The 20,729-nt window shown below is 39.5% G+C and overlaps 1 protein-coding gene across 4 annotated transcripts in view; it reads left to right on the forward strand.

The window, feature by feature from the left end:
- The window catches only part of fras1 (Fraser extracellular matrix complex subunit 1), a 242,070-nt gene that overhangs the window by 199,314 nt on the left and 22,027 nt on the right, over nt 1-20,729 (forward strand). For all 4 annotated transcript variants that reach the window (XM_061766875.1, XM_061766873.1, XM_061766872.1 and 1 more), the window contains 13 exons: nt 4,140-4,264; nt 5,613-5,753; nt 7,053-7,280; nt 8,757-8,870; nt 9,548-9,698; nt 10,173-10,332; nt 12,536-12,704; nt 13,557-13,803; nt 14,370-14,714; nt 15,548-15,708; nt 15,795-15,942; nt 17,830-18,035; nt 19,387-19,543. In XM_061766875.1, the coding sequence (XP_061622859.1) occupies nt 4,140-4,264; nt 5,613-5,753; nt 7,053-7,280; nt 8,757-8,870; nt 9,548-9,698; nt 10,173-10,332; nt 12,536-12,704; nt 13,557-13,803; nt 14,370-14,714; nt 15,548-15,708; nt 15,795-15,942; nt 17,830-18,035; nt 19,387-19,543 (2,352 nt within the window). The remainder of the gene's footprint in view (nt 1-4,139; nt 4,265-5,612; nt 5,754-7,052; nt 7,281-8,756; nt 8,871-9,547; nt 9,699-10,172; nt 10,333-12,535; nt 12,705-13,556; nt 13,804-14,369; nt 14,715-15,547; nt 15,709-15,794; nt 15,943-17,829; nt 18,036-19,386; nt 19,544-20,729) is intronic.

Below are 20,729 nucleotides of genomic sequence, written 5' to 3' on the forward strand. Positions count from 1 at the left end.
TTGAATGCTGTAAATAGAACAACTGATGTGTTGTATTTTAAAACTTCATCGAATTTTAGCAACTTTGACTTGAGATTATGGGCGTGTTTGAGAAATCCACCCTTGTTAATAATACGCACAGCTCGTTTCTCTAATGGATTTATTGTGCACTGGTAAGTGTTGCCCCACACTTCAACACAATACGAGAAGAACAGGAGCACCAGGGTGCAGTATAATCACTTTGTGTATAGTTGAGACTTGCGGAGAGTTTTGTTTTTATGTGCCTGACATGAGCGTTCCATGACAATTTATCAATTGTGACTCCTAAAAAAATATATATCAAGTTTCAATTTGGATGCCATAGATAACTATTGACAGTTCTGATCTAGTTTTTGAACTGCCAAACATAATTGCTTTAGTTTTATTTAGGTTTAAGGATAATAAATATAATGTTGATATGGATATTAAATAATATCCATCCATCTATGTTCTTCCGCTTATCTGAGGTCGGGTCGCGGGGTCAGTAGGTTAAGCAGGGAAGCCCAGACTTCCCTCTCCCCAGCCACTTCATCCAGCTCTTCCAGGGAGACCCAGGCCAGCCAAAAGACATGGTCTCTCCAGCGTGTCCTGTGTCGTCCCCTAGGTCTCATCCCGGTGGGACATGCCCGGAACACCTTACCAGGGAGGCGTCCAGGAGGAACGTAGATCGACCTGTAAATTCAGAGCTTCGCCTTTCGGCTTAGCTCCTTCTTAACCACAACGGACCGATACAAAGTCCGCATGACTGCAGACGCTGCACCGATCTGCCTGTCAATCTCCCGTTCTATTCTTCCCTCATTCGTGAACAAGACTCCCAAGATACTTGAACTCCTCCACTTGGGGCAGGATCTCATCCGCAACCTGGAGACGGCGCTCCACCCTTTTCGACTGAGGACCATTGTCTCAGTTTTGGAGGTGCTGATTTTCATCCCAACCACTTCCCATTCAGCTGTGAAATTCTCCAATGAGAGTTGTAGATCACGGCGTAATGAAGCCAACAGAAGCACATCATCTGCAAAAAACAGAGATGCAATACTGAGGCCACCAAACCGGACCCCCTCTATGACTTGGCTGTGCCTAGAAATTCTGTTCATAAAGGTTCTGAACAGAATCAGTGACAAACAGCAGCCTTGGCGGAAATGGATCCAACATACTGCCAGCAATGTGGACGAAACTCTGACACTGGTCGTACGGGGACCGAACAGCCCCTGTAAGGGGGTTGCAGAGGCGTGTCAACCAAGACAGCCCCACAAGATCCAGAGCCTTTAGGAACTCCGGGCAAATCTCATCCACCCCCCGGGCCTTGCCACACAGGAGATTTTTAACCACCCAGTCAACCGATGACGCCGTCTCTACCACCCTCCACTCTGCCCTCACACACCTGGACTCTGAGGACTCATATGCCAGAATACTGTTCATAGACTTCAGCTCAGCATTCAATACCATCATCCCGAAACAACTGATCTACAAACTGGACCAGCTGGGGCTCAACACTTCTATATGCAACTTGCTGCGGAACTTTATGACACCGACATACAGCTCCAACCTCTTCATCAAGTTTGCAGACGACACAACTGTGGCGGGTGTCGTCAGCAACGGGGACGAGATAGACTACAGGAGTGAGGTGAGCTGCCTGGTCGGGTTGTGCATGGAGAACAATCTCTCCCTGGGCGTGGAAAAAAAAAGGAGATTGTTGTGGACTTCAGGAGAGCGCATTCCCAGCATGCTCTCCTGAACATCAACGGTGGTGTGGTGGAGAGGATGCGCAGCACCAAGTTCCTGGGAGTTCACATCACCGAGGACCTCTCCTGGACCAGCAACACCTCATCACTGGCCAAGAAAGCTCACCAGCGTCTACTTCATGCACAAGCTGAGAAGAACCAGAGCCCCGACCCCCATCATGTGCTTGTTCTACAGACGGACTATAGAGAGCATCTTGACACACTGCATCACTGTGTGGTACGAAGCCTGCACCACATCCTGCCGCAAGACTCTCCATCGCATAGTGAGGGCAGCTGAGAAGAAAATCGGAACCTCTCTTCCCTCCCTGCAGGACATTTACAGCACCAGCCTCACCCGCATAGCGGGGGATGCCACCCATCCGTCACATAGCCTCTTCAGTCTACTGCCATCAGGCAGGAAACTGCGGTATCTGCGGGCCAGGACTAGCCGACTCAAAGACAGTTTTGTTGATCAGGCTGTCAGGAATCTGAACTCTCTGCCCCGCCCTCTTCTGTCCTCTGCCCACCTGAACTCTGAACTCTGACGCCATGTAAACATGTAGCTGCACACACACTCACACACACACACACACACCAGACTCAGGATTGCACCAGCCACTTTAGCAGCATTGGGGTTTCCATCCGTCCATTTTCTTTACCGCTTATCCTCACTTGGGTGGCGGGCTGCTGGAGCCTATCCCAGGTATCTTCGGGCGGGAGGCGGGGTACACTCTGAACCGGTCGCCAGCCAATCGCAGGGCACATAGAAACAAACAACCATTCACACCTACAGGAAATTTAGAGTCCTCAATCAACCTACCATGCATGTTTTGTCATCTAATTTATAAATGTCTTATTTGCCTTGGTTCTCTGACGTTGACTATGTTGGACACGTCACCTGACCTTTGATATTTGCATATTCAATTAATACTTTTTATCCTGTATATACTATAGTTTATTTAGCTTTTATATTGCTGTTGTTTGTACTGTCTTTTGTAGCACCGCGGGCGATTGAGAACTGTAATTTCAATCCTCTGTATGTGTTACGTATATTGAAGAATTGAAAATATAAGTACCTTGTACCTTGTAAAAGGGCCCCATAAGACTCCATCTTCAACGTGACAGCATCCCTTACCGCTGGTGTCCACCAACGGGTTCGGGGTTGGCGCCACGACAGGCAGCAACCACCTTACGGCAACATCTCTGGTCGGCCGCCTCAGCAATGGAGACGCGGAACATGGTTCACTTGGACTCAGTGTCCCCCCCCCCACCCCCAGAACATGAACAAAGTTCTGTCGGAGGTGGGAGTTGAACTCCTTCTAACAAGGGATTCTGCCAGACGTTCCCAGCAGACCCTCACATTACATTTGGGCCTGCCAGATCGGACTGGCATCTTCCCCACCATCGGCGTCAGCGCACCACCCGGTGGTGATCCGTTGACAACTCCACCCTTCTCTTCATTTTATCCATCCATCCATATCATTTTCTGAGCCGCTTCTCCTCACTAGGGTCGCAGGCGTGCTGGAGCCTATCCCAGCTGTCATCGGGCAGGAGGCGGGGTACACCCTGAACTGGTTGCCAGCCAATCGCAGGGCACAAACAAACAAACAACCATTTGCGCTCACAGTCACACCTACGGGCAATTTCAAGTCTCCAATTAATGCATGTTTTTGGGATGTGGGAGGAAACCGGAGTGCCCAGAGAAAACCCACGCAGGCACGGGGAGAACATGCAAACTCCACACAGGCGGGGCCGGGGATTGAACCCGGGTCCTCAGAACTGTGAAGCTGACGCTCTAACCAGTTGGGCACCGTGCCACCTCTCTTCATTTTAATTTATTAAAAAATACTAAGGTGTAAAAAATTTTCCCCAAAAAAAGTATTGTTTAATAATGGAAATTGCAAATATTAAGCCATTTAAAAAGTAGTGAAACGTATGAAATTTCATTTGTATTATATTCATACTCGGGGTGGCACACTGGCCGACTGGTTAGCCCATCTGCCTCACAGTTCTGAGGACCCAGTTTCAAATCCGGGATCGCCTGTGTTGAGTTTGCATGTTCTCCCTGTGCCTGCATGGGTTTTCTCCGGGTACTCCAGTTTCCTGCTACATATCAAAAACATGCATAGTAGGTTTATTGAAGAATCTACAGTAAATTGCCCATAGGTGTGAATGTGAGTGTGAATGGTTGTTTGTCTATATGTGTCCTGCGATTGGCTGGCGACCAATTCAGAGATTGCTGGGATAGGCGCCAGCACGCCCACAACTCTAGTTAGGAGAAGCGTTACAGAAAATGGATGGATGGATATTCATACTTTGTCTGGATCCAGAAGAAGTAGTGTCTGAATCGGGATCCAAACCCCGGATGAGCAGCAATTGTTTTTTTTCCCCGTTTTGCAGGCATGCGAATCGACAGTTTCACGCAGGCTGACCTGGCGTCTCGCAGCGTCCAGTACGTTCACACCAGCCAAGAAGAAAAGCACGCCGACCAGTTCTCCTTCACTGTGTCCGATGGCACCAACGAGGTGACCTGAAAACTTATTTTTCTACAAAAATTGATTACTAAGTAGTCAATAGAAATTCTCCAAAAAAAAGATGCCATTAAAAGGTATTATAGTTAGATAATAGTTAGATAGTTATCAAATCTGGAAATTTACAAGGTATATATTTTTTTCTTGTAAGCATTAAGAGGAAGTTAAAAATGAGGGGGGGGGGGGAGAAATTAATGGAACAAAAAGGTTTTAAATATAATTTTACCACTTTTTAAAATTAAAATGTAGGAAATTAAATATTAATCCTAAGAAAATTTTAACGTATAGATCGGAAATTCACAAGGTATTAAGATTTGAATTGCTTTTTATGTATTAAAAATAAGTAAATGAAAAGTACAAAATTAAGACTTTTAGAAGTAAAATGTATAAAATAAAAATTTAAGCAGTATTAATTCAATTCCTATCAAACTTTATTTGTTAAACACTTTAAAAGCACGGAAAGTGCACCAAACATCTCACTGCTTCACAAAGTGTCCATATGTTTCATGCTACTGGGTCGCCATCTGGTGGAAAAATAACATCATTCGTTAAATGAGTGATCATGTGGGGTTGTATGATAAGTATATTTATTAGTTTGGTGCTGGTATTTTTCAAGGTCAAAATTTCATAAAAGATTTGTATTTTCTTTTTTAATATGAAGGGTTAGGTCCTCCAGCCAGCACTGCAATGTGACGCTATGTTCAGCATTAACTCGGTTTTGGGTTTCAACACGTTTGTAGTATTGTCACGATGCTTTTGACTGGCGACCGGAAGTTAGCACCACTGCACCCAATCGCGGAAGCGTTGTGTGCATAGAGCTTCAGTTTTAGTATTCCTTATTTTTGTTAGTTGTCTTAATTCTAAAAAAATATATATATATGAAAAATGAAAAGGTAATAAATAACACAAATGCAAACATTAGTCCATTAAAATGTATTAGAGAAGAGAATTTTACAAGGTATCACATTAAAAAAGTAGTATTAAAATGTAGTATATATATATATTTTTTTGTAATTCAATGTTAATATTAAAAATAGTGCATGGAAAACTGCAAAAATGAAGGTAATTCAAAGGTTTTAATAGACATTTTTAAGTAGTATTAAAACGTAATAAATAAAAAAATTTAAAATTAAGTCCACTAAAAAGTATTGAAAATTGTTAAATAGAATTTTCAAGGTATTTTTTAATGAAAGGTTAAAGGTATATAAAGGTATTAAATAAAACCAGCAAAAAATAAGGCCATTAAAAGGTAATATATCTAATTTTACAAGGTCTAAAATGCTGAAAAGCTATTTTCCTACTGTTGATTGTTGGCTACATTTCCCACCGTTGTGCTTTCCAGGTGGCGCAGACGTTCTACATCACCATCAAACCCGTGGACGACTCGCTACCCCTTCTCCATGTTCCTGGTATGCGGGTTCAGGAGGGCGTGAGGAAAACCATCACCGAGTTTGAACTCAAGGCCACTGACGCAGACACAGAGGTTGGTGACTCATACCTTGGAATTTTTTTGTCTGTGTGAATGGCAGTGTTGGGAACATTACTTTGTACAACCCCAATTCCAATGAAGTTGGGACGTTGTGTTAAACATAAATAAAAACAGAATACAATGATTTGCAAATCATCTTCAACTTATATTTAATTGAATACACTACAAAGACAAGATATTTAATGTTCAAACTGATAAACTTATTGTTTTTAGCAAATAATCATTGACTTGGAATTTTATGGCTGCAAAACGTTCCAAAAAAGCTGGGACAGGGTCATGTTTACCACTGTGGTACATTTCCTTTTCTTTTAACAACATTCAATAAATGTTTGGGAACTGAGGACACTAATTGTTGAAGCTTTGTAGGTGGAATTCTTTCCCATTCTTGCTTGATGTACAGCTTCAGCTGTTCAACATTCCGGGGTCTCCGTTGTCGTATTTTACGCTTCATAATGCGCCACACATTTTCAATGGGAGACAGGTCTGGACTGCAGGCAGGCCAGTCTAGTACCCGCACCCTTTTACTACAAAGCCACGCTGTTGTAACACATGCAGAATGTGGTTTCGCATTGTCTTCCTGAAATAAGCAGGGGCATCCATGAAAAAGACGTTGCTTGGATGGCAGCATATGTTTCTCCAAACCCTGTATGTACCTTTCAGCATTAATGGTGCCTTCACAGATGTGTCAGTTACCCATGCCATTGGCACTAACACAGATGCTGGCTTTTGAACTTTGCGTCCATAACAGTCCGGATGGTTCTTTTCCTCTTTGGCCCGGAAGACACGACGTCCACAATTTCCACAAACAATTTCAAATGTGGACTTGTCGGACCCCAGAACACTTTGCATCAGTCCATCTTAGATGAGCTTGGGCCCAGAGAAGCCGGCGGCGTTTCTGGGTGTTGTTGATAAATGGCTTTTGCTTTGCATAGTAGAGTTTAAAGTTGCACTTACGGATGTAGCGCTGAACTGTATTTACATTGGTTTTCTGAAGTGTTTCAAGTTATTTGACAGTCCCTTCAAGGGAAGGGGGGAAACTAGTTAGATCTGAATTAATTACACTTGAATACAATCATCAAATGTCCCTCTCATCCTGTTTGCAATAGTTTCAAACTCATGAAAACCCCATTTAGGTGGTAAAATACGTTGGGTCTGAATTAATTACAACTGGAAAGGGTTATAAAACTTGTAATCACTCTCTTCCTGTTACTTTGGTTTAAAATATCTGACAGCCTGTTCAGGCGGCAAACTAGTCAGGTCTGAATTCCCCCCATTCTGTCCTGCGTCCGCCAGGCCGAGTCCATCGTGTTCACGGTGGTGCAGCCGCCGCGTCACGGCGCCATCGAGCGCACAGGTAACGGGCAGCACTATCGGCCCACCGCCACCTTCACCATGGACGACATCTACCAGAACCGTCTCAGCTACAACCACGACGGTTCCAACTCGCTGCAGGACAGGTTCACCTTCACGCTGGCCGACGGCACCAACCTGCTCTTCATGGTGGAGGACGGCGGCAAGGAGGCCAGTACTCATGCGTGTGTGTGCGTGTGTGCGCACGCACATTTGTGTGTGTGTGTCGACTCCGGGATTCAATTCAATTAACAATTTACCAAAAATGTAGTTAATAAATTAACTAAAGATTTAATTTTAAAAAACATTTAATTTGAAATTTGAAAAAAAATCCAAAATATTATTTAATGTGATTATGCATTAAATCTTTACAAAAGTTAACAAAGATAATGTGAAATTAAATACATTAAATTAAAATAACATTAAATAAAAATACATGAAATGTAAAAAATAATTAAACATAATGAAATAAAAGAGTTGATTAAATATAGTTTTACATACAATTAATAAATGTATTGAAGTAAATACTGCATTATAAAATATATTGGTATAACAAATACAAAATTAATTAATAAAGTAAATACAAATTTCATGAAAAAAAATTATGAAAAAGAAAAAAGAAAAACTTTATTAATTTCTTTTTACATTGAATTTAAAATATATTTAAAAATAAATATTTTAAAACTACTTGAAACATAACCAATTAATAAAAGAAAATAAAGGAAAGAAAAACATTTTAATTAGAAAATGTTTGACAAAAAATTTAATCCAAACTGTTATTACAGTAAATATTGATTGAATTTAGTGTGAATTTTCATTGAAGAGAGCATTTTGCTGTCACACAATCAAATAATTTCAACATAATTTAAATGTACATTTTTTAATTTTACATTTCAGTAAATTAAATAAATCCTGTACACCAGCAATCGGTATGAAATAATGTAAAACATGTCACCTGATATGGTGTACTTCAGTCACGTGTCCTCGTCACGTTTGTTTTTGGAGCTATGGTCTCGGGGGTGAACGGACTCCTGAGTTTGTAATTTCACGCGCTTCCCTCTGCCCAGAATGGTCCACATGAATGTGGAACGGTGAAGCCTGGTTAGCACATCTGCCTTACAGTTCTGAGGACCCGGGTTCAAATCCGGCCTCGCCTGTGTGGAGTTTGCATGTTCTCCCTGTGCCTGTGTGGGTTTTCTTCGGGTTCTCCGGTTTCCTCCCACATCCCTAAAACATGTATGGTAGGTTAATTAAAGACTCTAAATTGCCCGTAGGTGTGAATGTGAGTGCGAGTGGTTGTTTGTTTAAATGTGCCCTGCAACTGGCTGGCGACCAGTTCAGGGTGTACCACGCCTCTCGCCCAGTGTCAGCTGGGAAATGGAAAATGGATGGATGGTCCACATGATGTATGGGGAGGCAGGACATCATTTTCATGGCGTCTTTATAATCCTCCATGGGGGAATCAGGAGGCCATGTTTCACTTTGACAGCTTCTGACTACTAGTATTTTGTCGAGGCATTCAGCCAAATTGATATATTTGATCGTATCTTCATGTGAATATGACATTGTACATGTTTTTAGATGGTGAATTGATATACAGCATTTGATAGTATCATAATGTGAGTATTCTATTGGACGTTTTATTAGATTGTGACGGCCGCCCCGCAGAAGTTCAAGATTGAAATTCTTCCCGTGGATGATGGTACTCCGCGAATCGTCACCAACCTTGGGCTGCAGTGGCTCGAGTACATGGACAACAAGGTCAGACAGACTTGAAACCCTAACCCCGGTTTAAAACCCTAATTTGAAATCCCAACCTTTGTTCGAAACTCTAGCATACTGAAAAGCTATACTTAATTGTTTTTTTGGGGGGGTTTTTTTACCCTGAAACCCTAACAAAATAGGGTTTGAGGACAGCTTCAACCCCTTTTTTAAACCCTAGCCTAACTTGACACCCTAATCCTTGTTTGAAACCCTAATTTTAAAACCTAATCCTTGTTTAGAACCCTAAATGTTTTGAAACCCTAAACGTTGTTTGTAACTCTAACTGTGACTCTTGTTAGAAACCCTACTATGATACCTTTACACTTATTTGAAACCCTAACACCAACACAACCCAAATTTAAATACCTTACACCTGTCGTGAAACCCTAACCCTTCTTTGAAAGCCCAACTTTAATGAGAAACCCTAACTTTGATTTCTAACCCCATCTTGAAACCAAAACCTGTCTAGAAACCCAAATTTGAAACCTTAAAGTCACCTTCAATGAGTTGAATTCACGTCTTTCCTATCTGTATCGGTAAGATCACAATGATTGTACCAGCGCACCCCCTGTTGTTGTAAGAACTTTGTTACAAGAGGAGCTTTGTCTTTTCATTGACTTTTTTTTTTTTTTAAACTAATTTTATTGTTTGTTGTCAATGTTTTTCACCTCAAGGCGACCAATCTGATCACTAAAAAGGAGCTGCTGACCGTGGACCCGGACACAGATGACGAGCAGCTGGTGTACGAGGTCATCAGTGAGCCTAAGCACGGCTTCCTGGAAAGCAAAACAGCGCCAGGTGGCCGCGTCAGCTCATTCACGCAAGGTGGCGACCAATCTCCTTTCCCCTCGCTCCCGCTTTCAAATATGCAACCAAAACATTGGAAATTTACCTGGTAGAATTGTCAAAGTCAAGGTCACAGCAAGGTCAAATACCTGAAACGCAAATCTAAAACAATTTCCATCATTTTCTATCTGATCTTCTTCGATCTTGCTGGACACATAGTCGTTAGCTAGCCGCTTCGCTGATTAGTTTATGGCGCCGTTTGACCTTGACTTTGACGAGATCGCCTCGGTCAAAATTTCTCAGAATCAATGTCAAAAGTTAAATTGCAACAAACCATATGGAATTATATCTCTTAAAGGTCTTATCAAGAGTTTTCCAAATCATTTATAATTTCGTGCATACGCTCTTTTTTTTTTGTGCTTGAAAACGACACACATCACAAAATGGCTTGATCGTCAAACGAGTAGCAATTTGAAAAAAAATTAAAGAATGTAAACCTGTTTAACCCCTTAGCGGACATCAACCTGGGACTGATTCATTATGTGCTGGATGAGGAGAGCACGCAGGAAACCATGGACAACTTCCATTTCCTTGTGAAGGACAGCAAACCCAACGTGGTCAGCGACAACGTCTTCCACATCCAGTGGTCGCTCATCAGCTTTGAGCACAAAAGGTTTGCATCAGACCTGTACAGTATACAGTGAACCGTGCTTATATATTTTTTTTTTAAACAAATTTTATTATAACTGTAAGCATTTCTTAGCACCTGCTTTCACACTCGCTGTCCAGAAATGGGAAACTATTATTTAACATCATTTGAGGAAAACGAAAGAAGTTTGAAATTTTATAGCAATGTAAAATAAAAATTAAAAAAAATTAATATTGAAAAATATAGTATATCGTATATCATCACTTAGAGAAAATGAAAAGAAGGCTGAAATTTAATGTAATTTAAAACTAAATTTAATTTGATGGCCGGGCCTGTGCCCATGGGGGACTGCCGGGTACAGCCCGAAGAGGCAACGTGGATCTAATTATTATTATTATTATTATCCATAAAATAGAATAATAATGTGTAATTTTAATTCAATGAAACTATTTACATTTCTTAAAGTAAAAAACTTTATTTCAATACAGTAAATGTATTTAAACCATATAACATCACATTGAGTAAACGAAAAGAAGTCTGAAATTTAAAGTTGTCAAATACTGCGGCTGAAATGAGTATTTAACACGTCACCATTTTTCTCACTAATATATTTCCAAAGGTGCTTCTGACATGAAAATTTCACCACATGTTGGGAACAACCCAAATAATCCAGTAATAATACATACAAAGAAAATAGAACAAATAAGATCAGAACTTAAATTGTGTGAAAAAAATGTGAAATGACACAGGGAAAAAGTATTGAAGACGCCAACTGGTATTTATTTAATACTTTGTACAATAGCCTTTGTTTGCAATGACCGCTTCAAGACGCCTCCTGTATGGAGAAACTAGTCGCATGCATTGCTGTGGTGTGATTTTGGCCCATTCCTCCACACAAGCAGTCTTCAAATCTTGAAGGTTCCATGGGCTTCTTTTATGGACCTGAGTTTCAGTTCTTTCCATAGATTTTCGATTAGATTCAAGTCAGGTGATTGGCTGAGCCATTCTACCATTTTTTTTTTCTTTGAAACCAATTGAGAGTTTCCTTGGCAGTATGTTTTGGATCATTATCCTGATGAAATGTCCATCCTCGTAAATGGCAGCAGATTCTTGTTAAGAATGTCTCGGTACATTTGGCCATTCGTCCGTCCTTCTACAATGTGAAGTCTACCGGTACCATTTGCTGAAAAGCAGCCCCACACCATAATTTTCCCACCTCCGAACTTCAGCGTCGGTACGGTGTTTTAGGGTGTGCATTATGGCATCCAAACAGTTCAATATTGCTCTCATCCGACCAGACTATATTCTCCCAATATTTAACTGGCTTGTCCAAATGTTGTTCAGCAAACTTTAAACAAGCTTGACATGCTTTTTTTTCAGCAATGGGGTCTTGCTTGGTGAGCGTGCATACAGGCCATGGCGGCGAAGTACATTACTCAGTTTTCCTTGTGACAACCGCACTTGCTAATTGCAGGTCTTTTTAAAGCTCTCCACAGGTGGTCCTTGGCTCTTGGACAACTCTTCTGATGATTTTTTTGCACTTCTCTGTCAGAAATCTTGCGAGGAGCACCTGATTGAGGCAAATTTATGGTGCTATGATTGACTTTTGACTTACATATTATGGCTTACCCATCATGAGATGTGTGTTGAGCCACACCTTTGCAATGAGACCATTTTGAAGGCCATCAATTAGGACTGAATCAGCTGATATTCATTTGCACTGAGAAGGGGCTGGATTGCTGTTTGATTATTGATAGATTTTAGGTGTTGTCTTGGCTTTCCATGCCTTTTTGCACCTCCCTTTCTTCATGGGTTCAGTACTTTTTCCCTGTGTCATTTCACATTTCTTCACGTAATTTAAGTTCTGATCTTATTTGTTCTACTTTCTTTGTACGTATGGATTACTTGGGGTTTTCCCAACATCTGGTGAAAATTTCATGTCAATAGCACCTTTGAAAATATATTTAGTGAGAAAAATGGTGACTTGTTAAATACTTATTTCAGCCGCTGTACGTTGCATCTTGTCCAGTAGTGCTCAGTGCTGCCTGACACATGGTATTACAGTGGAAGGCACAAAACTAAACTAAATTTGGACTTGCCTGTGTACTGTAAAAGCGCATTAAAAAAACGACCGCTTAAAAAATTGTGATATGGACGGATTCATGTTTATATTTATAACCCCGAAGTCCCCCGCAAAAACAAAAGATTGATTGGTTTGTGGTGACAGTTACAACGTGTCGGAGAAGGCGGGCACAGTTGCGGTGACGGTGAAGAGGACAGGCAACCTCAACCAATACGCCATAGTGCTATGTCGCACCGAGCAAGGCAGCGCCACTTCCAGCGGCGGCGTGGGATCGCGACCCGGGCAGCAGGACTACGTGGAATATGCCGGACAGGTAAACAGGACAGACTTTCTTTTTTTTTTACTTTTACTGGCTTATTTTCTGTATTTTGTTTTATTTGTGGTTTTATTGACTTAATTTGTTTTTTGTTGTGTTTAATTTTATTGTATTTGTACTGTTACAGGCCTGTTCTTTTATATGCAAATTTTATTCCTATATGATTCCTACTGACTTATTTTATCTACCGTTTTTGTATACTTTTACTGGCCTGTTTTTATTTCATTCTCTTTCTATGTCTTCTGGTTGTATGTTATATTATAGTAAATATGTTTATATTATATTATTTTGTCATGTATTATTTTGTGTTTATTTAATTTCCACTTTAATAGCTGTTTTAATTTGTATTATTTTTATTTCTACATGCTTAGGTTGTTTAAATTGTATTTTTTACTTTCACTGGGTCATTTTGTATTTATTTAAATTTATTCTTACTTCTGCTAACTTTTGTAAAATAATTTATACTCCCACTGGCATATTTCATTTTTATTTCTACTGACTTATTTTAATTTTACTTGATTTAATTGTTTTATTGTATTTGTTTATGTCTACTAACACATCTTCTTCTCCTAAATGTGAAATAAATGTTCTTATTTTACTTATTTTATTTTTAATTTTATTTTCTGTCAACTTTTACTAATTTATTTTATAAAATTTGATTTGTACCTGCACTAGATTTTCTTTTTTTTTAGTTTTTATTTTACTATCCCATTTCATATTTGATATACAGTCGTTAATTCATATTCTATTGCTCTATTTTAGTTTTTATTTTTGTCTGTTTTAATTATACTTATTGACTTATTTTATTTGACTTTATCTTCACTTGCACTCTTTTATTTGCACTTTCAGGTGCAGTTTGACGAACGTGAGGACGTGAAGGTTTGCACGGTGGCGCTGAATGACGACTTGGTGTTCGAGGGCGTCGAGAGCTTCCACGTGGAGCTAAGCATGCCCGTGTATGCCCTGCTGGGTACGAACACACGTGCCCTCGTGAACGTCAACGACACTGAGGACGAGCCCACGCTGGAGTTTGACCGCAAGACCTTTCATGTTAACGAAAGCGCCGGCGTCATACGCGTACCCGTCGAGAGAAAAGGTACGCTACCCTACGAAGCAATTCTAGTCAGCAGCATTTTATGTAATGATACATGTATCGAGAAATATACATATATCCAATGTGCTATATTATACGAACCATATAAACAGATATGAATGTGAACCAAAAAAAAAAGCAGCAATAGTTAGCAGCAATGTACTGTATGTTACAACTACACGTGGCTCCATGAATACAAAACATATAATGTAGTATTCCTACAGTAATTGTAATGTTCAGTATTTACATTCATATATGAATGTGAACAAAAAAGGCAGCAACAATAGGGAACGTCACTGTATGTGTTAAATTAAGATCAGTATTGTTATTAATACTAAGGTTTGCTTGCTCTTAGTAATGTTACCTACATTACTTAATTTGAATGCATTAAAATAAAAAATAAAATTATTAAACACATTTTTAAAAAATACATTGGATTATGCTTAAAAAAAGTAAAAAGTAACATTTAAATCAGTCCCTGGCTTGAAAGACACTATACTGTATTGATTGTTTTTAAATATTATTATTATTATTGTTGCTGTTAAAGTTGTGTCCCCCCTTGTGCCCAGGCGACACGTCCAGCATGGTGTCAGCCCTGTGCCACACTGTGTCCAAGTCGGCCCAGGGCAGCAGCCTTCATGCTCTGGAGTCGGGCTCCGACTACAAGAGTCGCGGCGACGGGCCCGAGAGCCGCGTGGTGCTCGGGCCCGGCGTCAGCATGAGCACATGCGACGTGACCCTGATCGATGACAGTGAGTACGAGTTGTCCGAGGAGCTGGAGTTGGTGCTGTCTGAGCCATCGGACAACGCCCGCATCGGACGCGTCGCCGTGGCCGAGGTGGTCATCGACGGGCCCAACGACGCCTCCACCGTCACTCTCGGCAACGACACCTTCATCTTCGCCGAAGACGCCGGTACCCTTATTATTTTAGTTTGTAATATCAGAAAAAAATCTATCTTTTTTTTCCACGTGCTTATTCATTTTATTGTTATTCTGTGTAATTTATATTTGTTTTGTCCTTTTTGTTTGATGGTACATTATTATAAAATGTGATCTAATTTAAGTATTCAGATATTTATTTTATATTATATAACATTTTAAACAGTGAATCATTTAAAGACAAATTAGGAAAATAATAATACATTATTTTTAATATTTAAAAACTATTAATTTAGTTTAGTGGTACACTCGCCTGACTATGCTACGGGCAGTGTGGGTTCAGTTCCGACTCAGTGACAGTGTGAATGGTTGGATGGATGGATAATGCAATTAGTTTAAATTGTATTAAAATAAGAATTAAAGGAACATTAAAAATTTAAGCTAGTTATTTTGAATAAAATTATCTTAAAAATGCGTAAGCTATTTAATAAAATAAAAATCAACTAAGCTATGTTTTAATTAAATTCAATAATTAAGATAACTATTTTTAAAGTAACTTAAGCTTATAATTACTAAAACTAACATCAGCGACTCAAATGGCATTTATTGGGTCTACAATATGGTGTGATGGACTTGAGTTAATTTGAATTTCATTATAAAATATTTTATTGATTATATTAATTTTCATACTCGTACTAAATTAACTAATTTGACCAAAATAAAATAGACCCTTAATATTCTGAATTAAAATAAATGACAAAAAATAAAAACTCTAATCAAAATCAAATCAAAATGAAGAACGTTAAAATGTATCTTACGAGACAGCCCTGTACCGTTGTACAATTATCGTGTTTTTCTTGCATCCAGGCACCATTGAAATTCCAGTGCTGCGCCACGGCAGCGACCTGTCCTCCGTGACGTCAGTTTGGTGCGCCACGCGACCCGCCGACCCCCCCTCGGCTAGCCCAGGCGTGGACTACATCCCCAGCTCCAAGAAGGTGGAGTTCAAGCCTGGGAGAACTGAGGAGGTCAGAATTGGACGTGCTCCATTTCATCTCAGAAATTGGCCAAACCTCTCGTTTCACATATAATTTTTACATTTTTCTCTTACCAGACGTGCAGTCTAACTATCATGGACGATGTCCAGAATCCGTCCATCGAGGGCCCAGAGTCCTTCGTGGTCTTCCTGAGTTCCCCACAAGGAGCCGTACTCCAGGAGCCGTACGAGGCCAACGTCGTCATCACTGACACCTTCCAGGACAGTATGTCAACACTGCTTTTTTCTTCTAAATATTAATATTTTTTAAATAAGTTTTGTCTTTGTTCTAGTTTAATTTAATTTTAATGATCTGTTTTGGTATTCTAAAGTGATTTGTTTTATTTCCAAGATCTTTTATTTTAAAAATTAAGAATATTTTTATCTGTTGTCACTTAAATTCAATTTGAATAATTTTTAAAATTAATCATTATGTTTAATTTATTTTTGCTTAATTTTAATATTTTGGATCAAACTTTTGATTTTATACTTGAATTTTAATATTTAATTTCTCATTTTTAAATCACAAATTAGTAAATTGCACCACAAGGTGGCGGTTAAAGGTTGCATTTGCGATAATGTCATGTTGGCAGACTGGCACATGACCAGAGAGAGTCAATCACAAGCTTCAGCTTTGGAAGGAGAAAAGTGATATGGAAAAAAAAATCGGAGCTTTTGCTTTTTCAAATGTTACTAAAATTGTAATCATGTAAATTCCCAAAAGCAGCTGTAATTTAATTACACATTTTCTCCCTGTAATTTAAAAGATTACAATTCCATAAATTTTGTAATTAAACTGCAGAATGTACATGTTACATGTAATTAGTTACTCCTCAACACCATTTCTGGGCCTAAACCTAAAAAGGCATGTGCGAGCAAGATGGCCTACAAACTAGGCTCCGTTACACGAGTTCCTTCAGTTTGTGAGAAGCTTGTGGAAGGACATTCAAAACATTTGACCCAAGTCATATAGTTTATAGGCTACGGTATCAAACGCTAATGCAATGTACTATGAAGAAAGTAATGAAAAATTGCCAACAAAATATCCTTATCTCATTATTCTGTCATTCAGCAAATTGACATTGTTAATTGACATATAACAGGGAAGATTTAGATTGTATTTGATGTTCAAATCTGGTTATATTTATGTTTTCAATAAAATATGAACAATGTATTTATTTAATTGTTGCTAGTTATTGTTTTGTGTTTCATTATTTCATTAAAATGGCTCTTCAGTAATAATAATTAAAAACAAGGTTGATAAGGAATTAATAACTGCGATTGGCTGGCGACCAGTTGAGGGTGTACCCCGCCTCTCGCCCGAAGATAGCTCGGATAGGCTCCAGCAGCCCGCGACCCTAGTGAGGATAAGCGGTACACAAAATGGATGGGTGGATGCTTAAAATGTTTTATTTTTTATTTTCTATAGCTTTTATTTTTCACTTTCCTTGAATTTTTAGAATATTGAATTTAATACATTGTATTTCTTATTTAAATAATTAAAATGTAAAAAAAACAAATGGATATGATCATTTTATAGTTGTATTATTTAAAATGTGTTTAGTAATAATAACTAATAATAACTATTTAATTGAAATAATACATGTATTTTTATAATAAAATGTTTATTTTAATCATATTTTTAAATAATATTGTGGGTTCCATCCATCCATCCATTTTCTGAGGCGCTTCTCCTCACTAGGGTCGCGGTCGTGCTGGAGCCTATCCCAGCTATCATCGGGCAGGAGGCGGGGTACACCCTGAACTGGTTGCCAGCCAATCGCAGGGCACATACAAACAAACAACATTCACACTCACATTCACACCTACGGGCAATTTAGAGTCCCCAATTAATGCATGTTTTTGGGATGTGGGAGGAAACCGGAGTGCCCGGAGAAAACCCACCCAGGCACGGGGAGAACATGCAAACTCCACACAGGCGGGACCGGGGATTGAACCCCGCTCCTCAGAACTGTGAGGCTGACGCTCTAACCAGTCGGCCACCGTGCCGCTATTGTGGGTTCAAAAAAGCAAATTTTTCCATTCGGGGATTGCTATGACCAGCTGTGATGAAAACCACCGTTGCAGAAATAATCTTTTGTGAATCTGTCAGTTCCCAGCATGCAGTTTGAGAAGAGTGCCTACACGGTGAAGGAGAGCGACGGCACCCTGCACCTGCCCGTGGTGCGCACGGGTGACCTGTCCTTCACGTCGTCGGCACACTGCTTCACGCGCACCATGTCGGCCGCCGTCATGGACGACTTCCGGGAGCGCCCCAACGTGGACGAATCGCGCGTCACCTTCCTGCGAGGGGAGAAGGTACGATCCCGGCCAAAATAAATGACTTACTGTCTCCCAACAAGTTAGAAAATGCCTGTAAGTGTGGCGTGAGGGCCGAGAGAGTTCTGTGTGTATGCATGACTGCGCGGGAGCCGGGACAATGAAATGTCTTCAAACTGCCGACTAGCTCCTGCGGACAAGTTAGCACGCGTTAACACCGGGACGGAACCTCAGAGTCCGCAGCTCACAAGGCTCTGTGAGCAAAGTCAGCGCTATATGGAGTGGATTTTCCTTTGCTGTTATGCAAACTCTGCATTTGATGCACACGAGAGTCAGTGTAACCACCAGGAGATCGATTGCATTGATAGCATGAGACGACTTAGCACGCGCGTGTGCGTGCCGCACGGAAGCCCGGCTTGGAGCGCTCCAACCCGCATACAGGTTACACTCGTCAGAGACCACTCTGGAAATTGGAGAGTTTTGAGTAGAATAAAAATCCACCAAATGCAAAAGCAAAACCACTTACTAGCCAAGTAGAACAAAAAGGTCTACTTTTCCACAATTAGTGTCCTCAGTTCCCAAACGTTTATTGAATGTTGTTAAAAGAAAAGGAAATGTACCACAGTGGTAAACATGACCCTGTCCCAGCTTTTTTGGAACATGTTGCAGCCATAAAATTTGAAGTTAATGATTATGTGCTAAAAACAATAAAGTTTTCAGTTTGAACATTAAATATCTTGTCTTTGTAGTGTATTCAATTAAATATAGGTTGAACATGATTTGCAAATCATTGTATTCTGTTTTTATTTAGGTTTAACAAAACGTCCCAACTTCATTGGAATTGGGGTTGTATTACATATAAGTAAAGTAAATTACGTATAATTAAAATAATTAATATAGTCATGGAAAAAAATATTAGACCCATTGTTTGTTTCTTGTTCATTTTTAATGTCTGGTATATTTATTTGGACAAACATAAGGATGACAAAGAAAATAGATAATCGGCCGATAATTAGCATTTTATGCTGATCGGTTGATTGGCTTTAATGTCATAATTCGCCGATCCGCCGCAAAAGACATTTACTCCGCATTTCCATCGTGTACAATATATTTGAATCCAAAAGCTAGTTTATTTTTAGCCTTCCCTTGTGTCTTTTGACGTAGTACTGTAAATATGTATCCCGCATCTCGCCCAAAGATAGCTGGGATAGGCTCCAGCACCCCTGTGACCCTTGTGAGGATAAGCGGCTTGGATAATGGATGGATGGATATAGAATATCTTGGTCTCTTATTTTATATCACTAAAACCTGATAATTGAACTGGGGTGTGTAAACTTTTTATATCCACTGCATGTGTGTGTGTTTATGTGCGTGTATGTGTGCGGTCTAGGTGAAGAACTGCACTGTTCACGTGAATGACGACTCGGTGTTCGAGCCCGAAGAAGAGTTCCAGGTTCACCTAGGGACGCCGACAGGAGACCACTGGAGCGGCGCCATGATCGGAGAGAGGGACACCGTCACCGTCACCATCACCAATGACGAAGACGGTAAGCGGAAGAACCTCCAAGGTCAACTTTTTCCAGAAAATAGGTATCGAAAGTAACACAAAACTTCAAAGTAACAACTCCATTTTGTCACGCAAAAGCGCAAATCAGCGAGCTTCCAAGGATTAGACAACTGATGTATTTTTGTTAGCTTTTTTGGACTTTATTTTAGTTTTATTCTCATATTTACATTTCCATCATTTTATTCTCTTTTTGTTTTATAATTTATTTTAAATACAGTTTTTTTTTAACAATTTTAAAAAGTAAAAACATTTCATTGTAATAATACATTAAAAAGTACTTAATTGTTTGTTTTAGTAAATCCTAAATATTTAATGGTGTATTGTTAAAACTGGTGAAATACTCAAAAGTTTTTAAAATAAAAATATTCTATTCTATGAAATATTCTTTCATTCAAATTTCCTCTTAAATATAACTAACTTTAAAAATATTTGACTTTTTTTTAATAGTTTAATTTAAATAATTAAACTTAAATACTACTTACAGCGGCTGAAATAAGTATTTAACACGTCACCATTTTTCCTCATTAAATATATTTCCACAGGTGCTATTGACATAAAAATTTCAAAACGTTGGGAACAACCCAACTAATTCATACATACAAAGAAAGTACAACAAATAAGCTCAGAAATTAAGTTGAGTATAATAATGTGAAATGACACAGGGAAAAAGTATTAAACACGCCAACTGGTATTTATTTAATATGTTGTACAAAAGCCTTTGTTTGTAATGACAGCTTGAAGACGCCTCCTGTATGAAGAAACTCGTCGCGTGCATTGCTCTTTTGTGATTTTGGCCCATTCCTCCACACAAGCATTCTTCAAATCTTGAAGGTTCCTTGGGCTTCTTTTATGGACCTTGAGTTTCAGTTCTTTCCATAGATTTTCGATTGGATTCAAGTCAGGTGATTGGCTGGGCCATTCCAGCTTCCTAATTTTTATCTTTGAAACCAATTGAGAATTTCCTTGGCACTATGTTTTGGATCTTTATCCTGCTGAAATGTCCACCCTCGTTTCATGTTCATCATCCTCGTAAATGGCAGCAGATTTTTGTTAAGAATGTCTCGGTACATTTGCCCATTCATACTTCCTTCAATAATGTGAAGTTTACCAGTACTATTTGCCGAAAAGCAGCGCCACACCATCATGTTCCCACCTCCGAATTTCAC

This window comes from Phyllopteryx taeniolatus, chromosome 3 (genome assembly GCF_024500385.1).
Source record: "Phyllopteryx taeniolatus isolate TA_2022b chromosome 3, UOR_Ptae_1.2, whole genome shotgun sequence".
In the NCBI taxonomy this organism is placed as follows: Eukaryota; Metazoa; Chordata; class Actinopteri; order Syngnathiformes; family Syngnathidae; genus Phyllopteryx; species Phyllopteryx taeniolatus.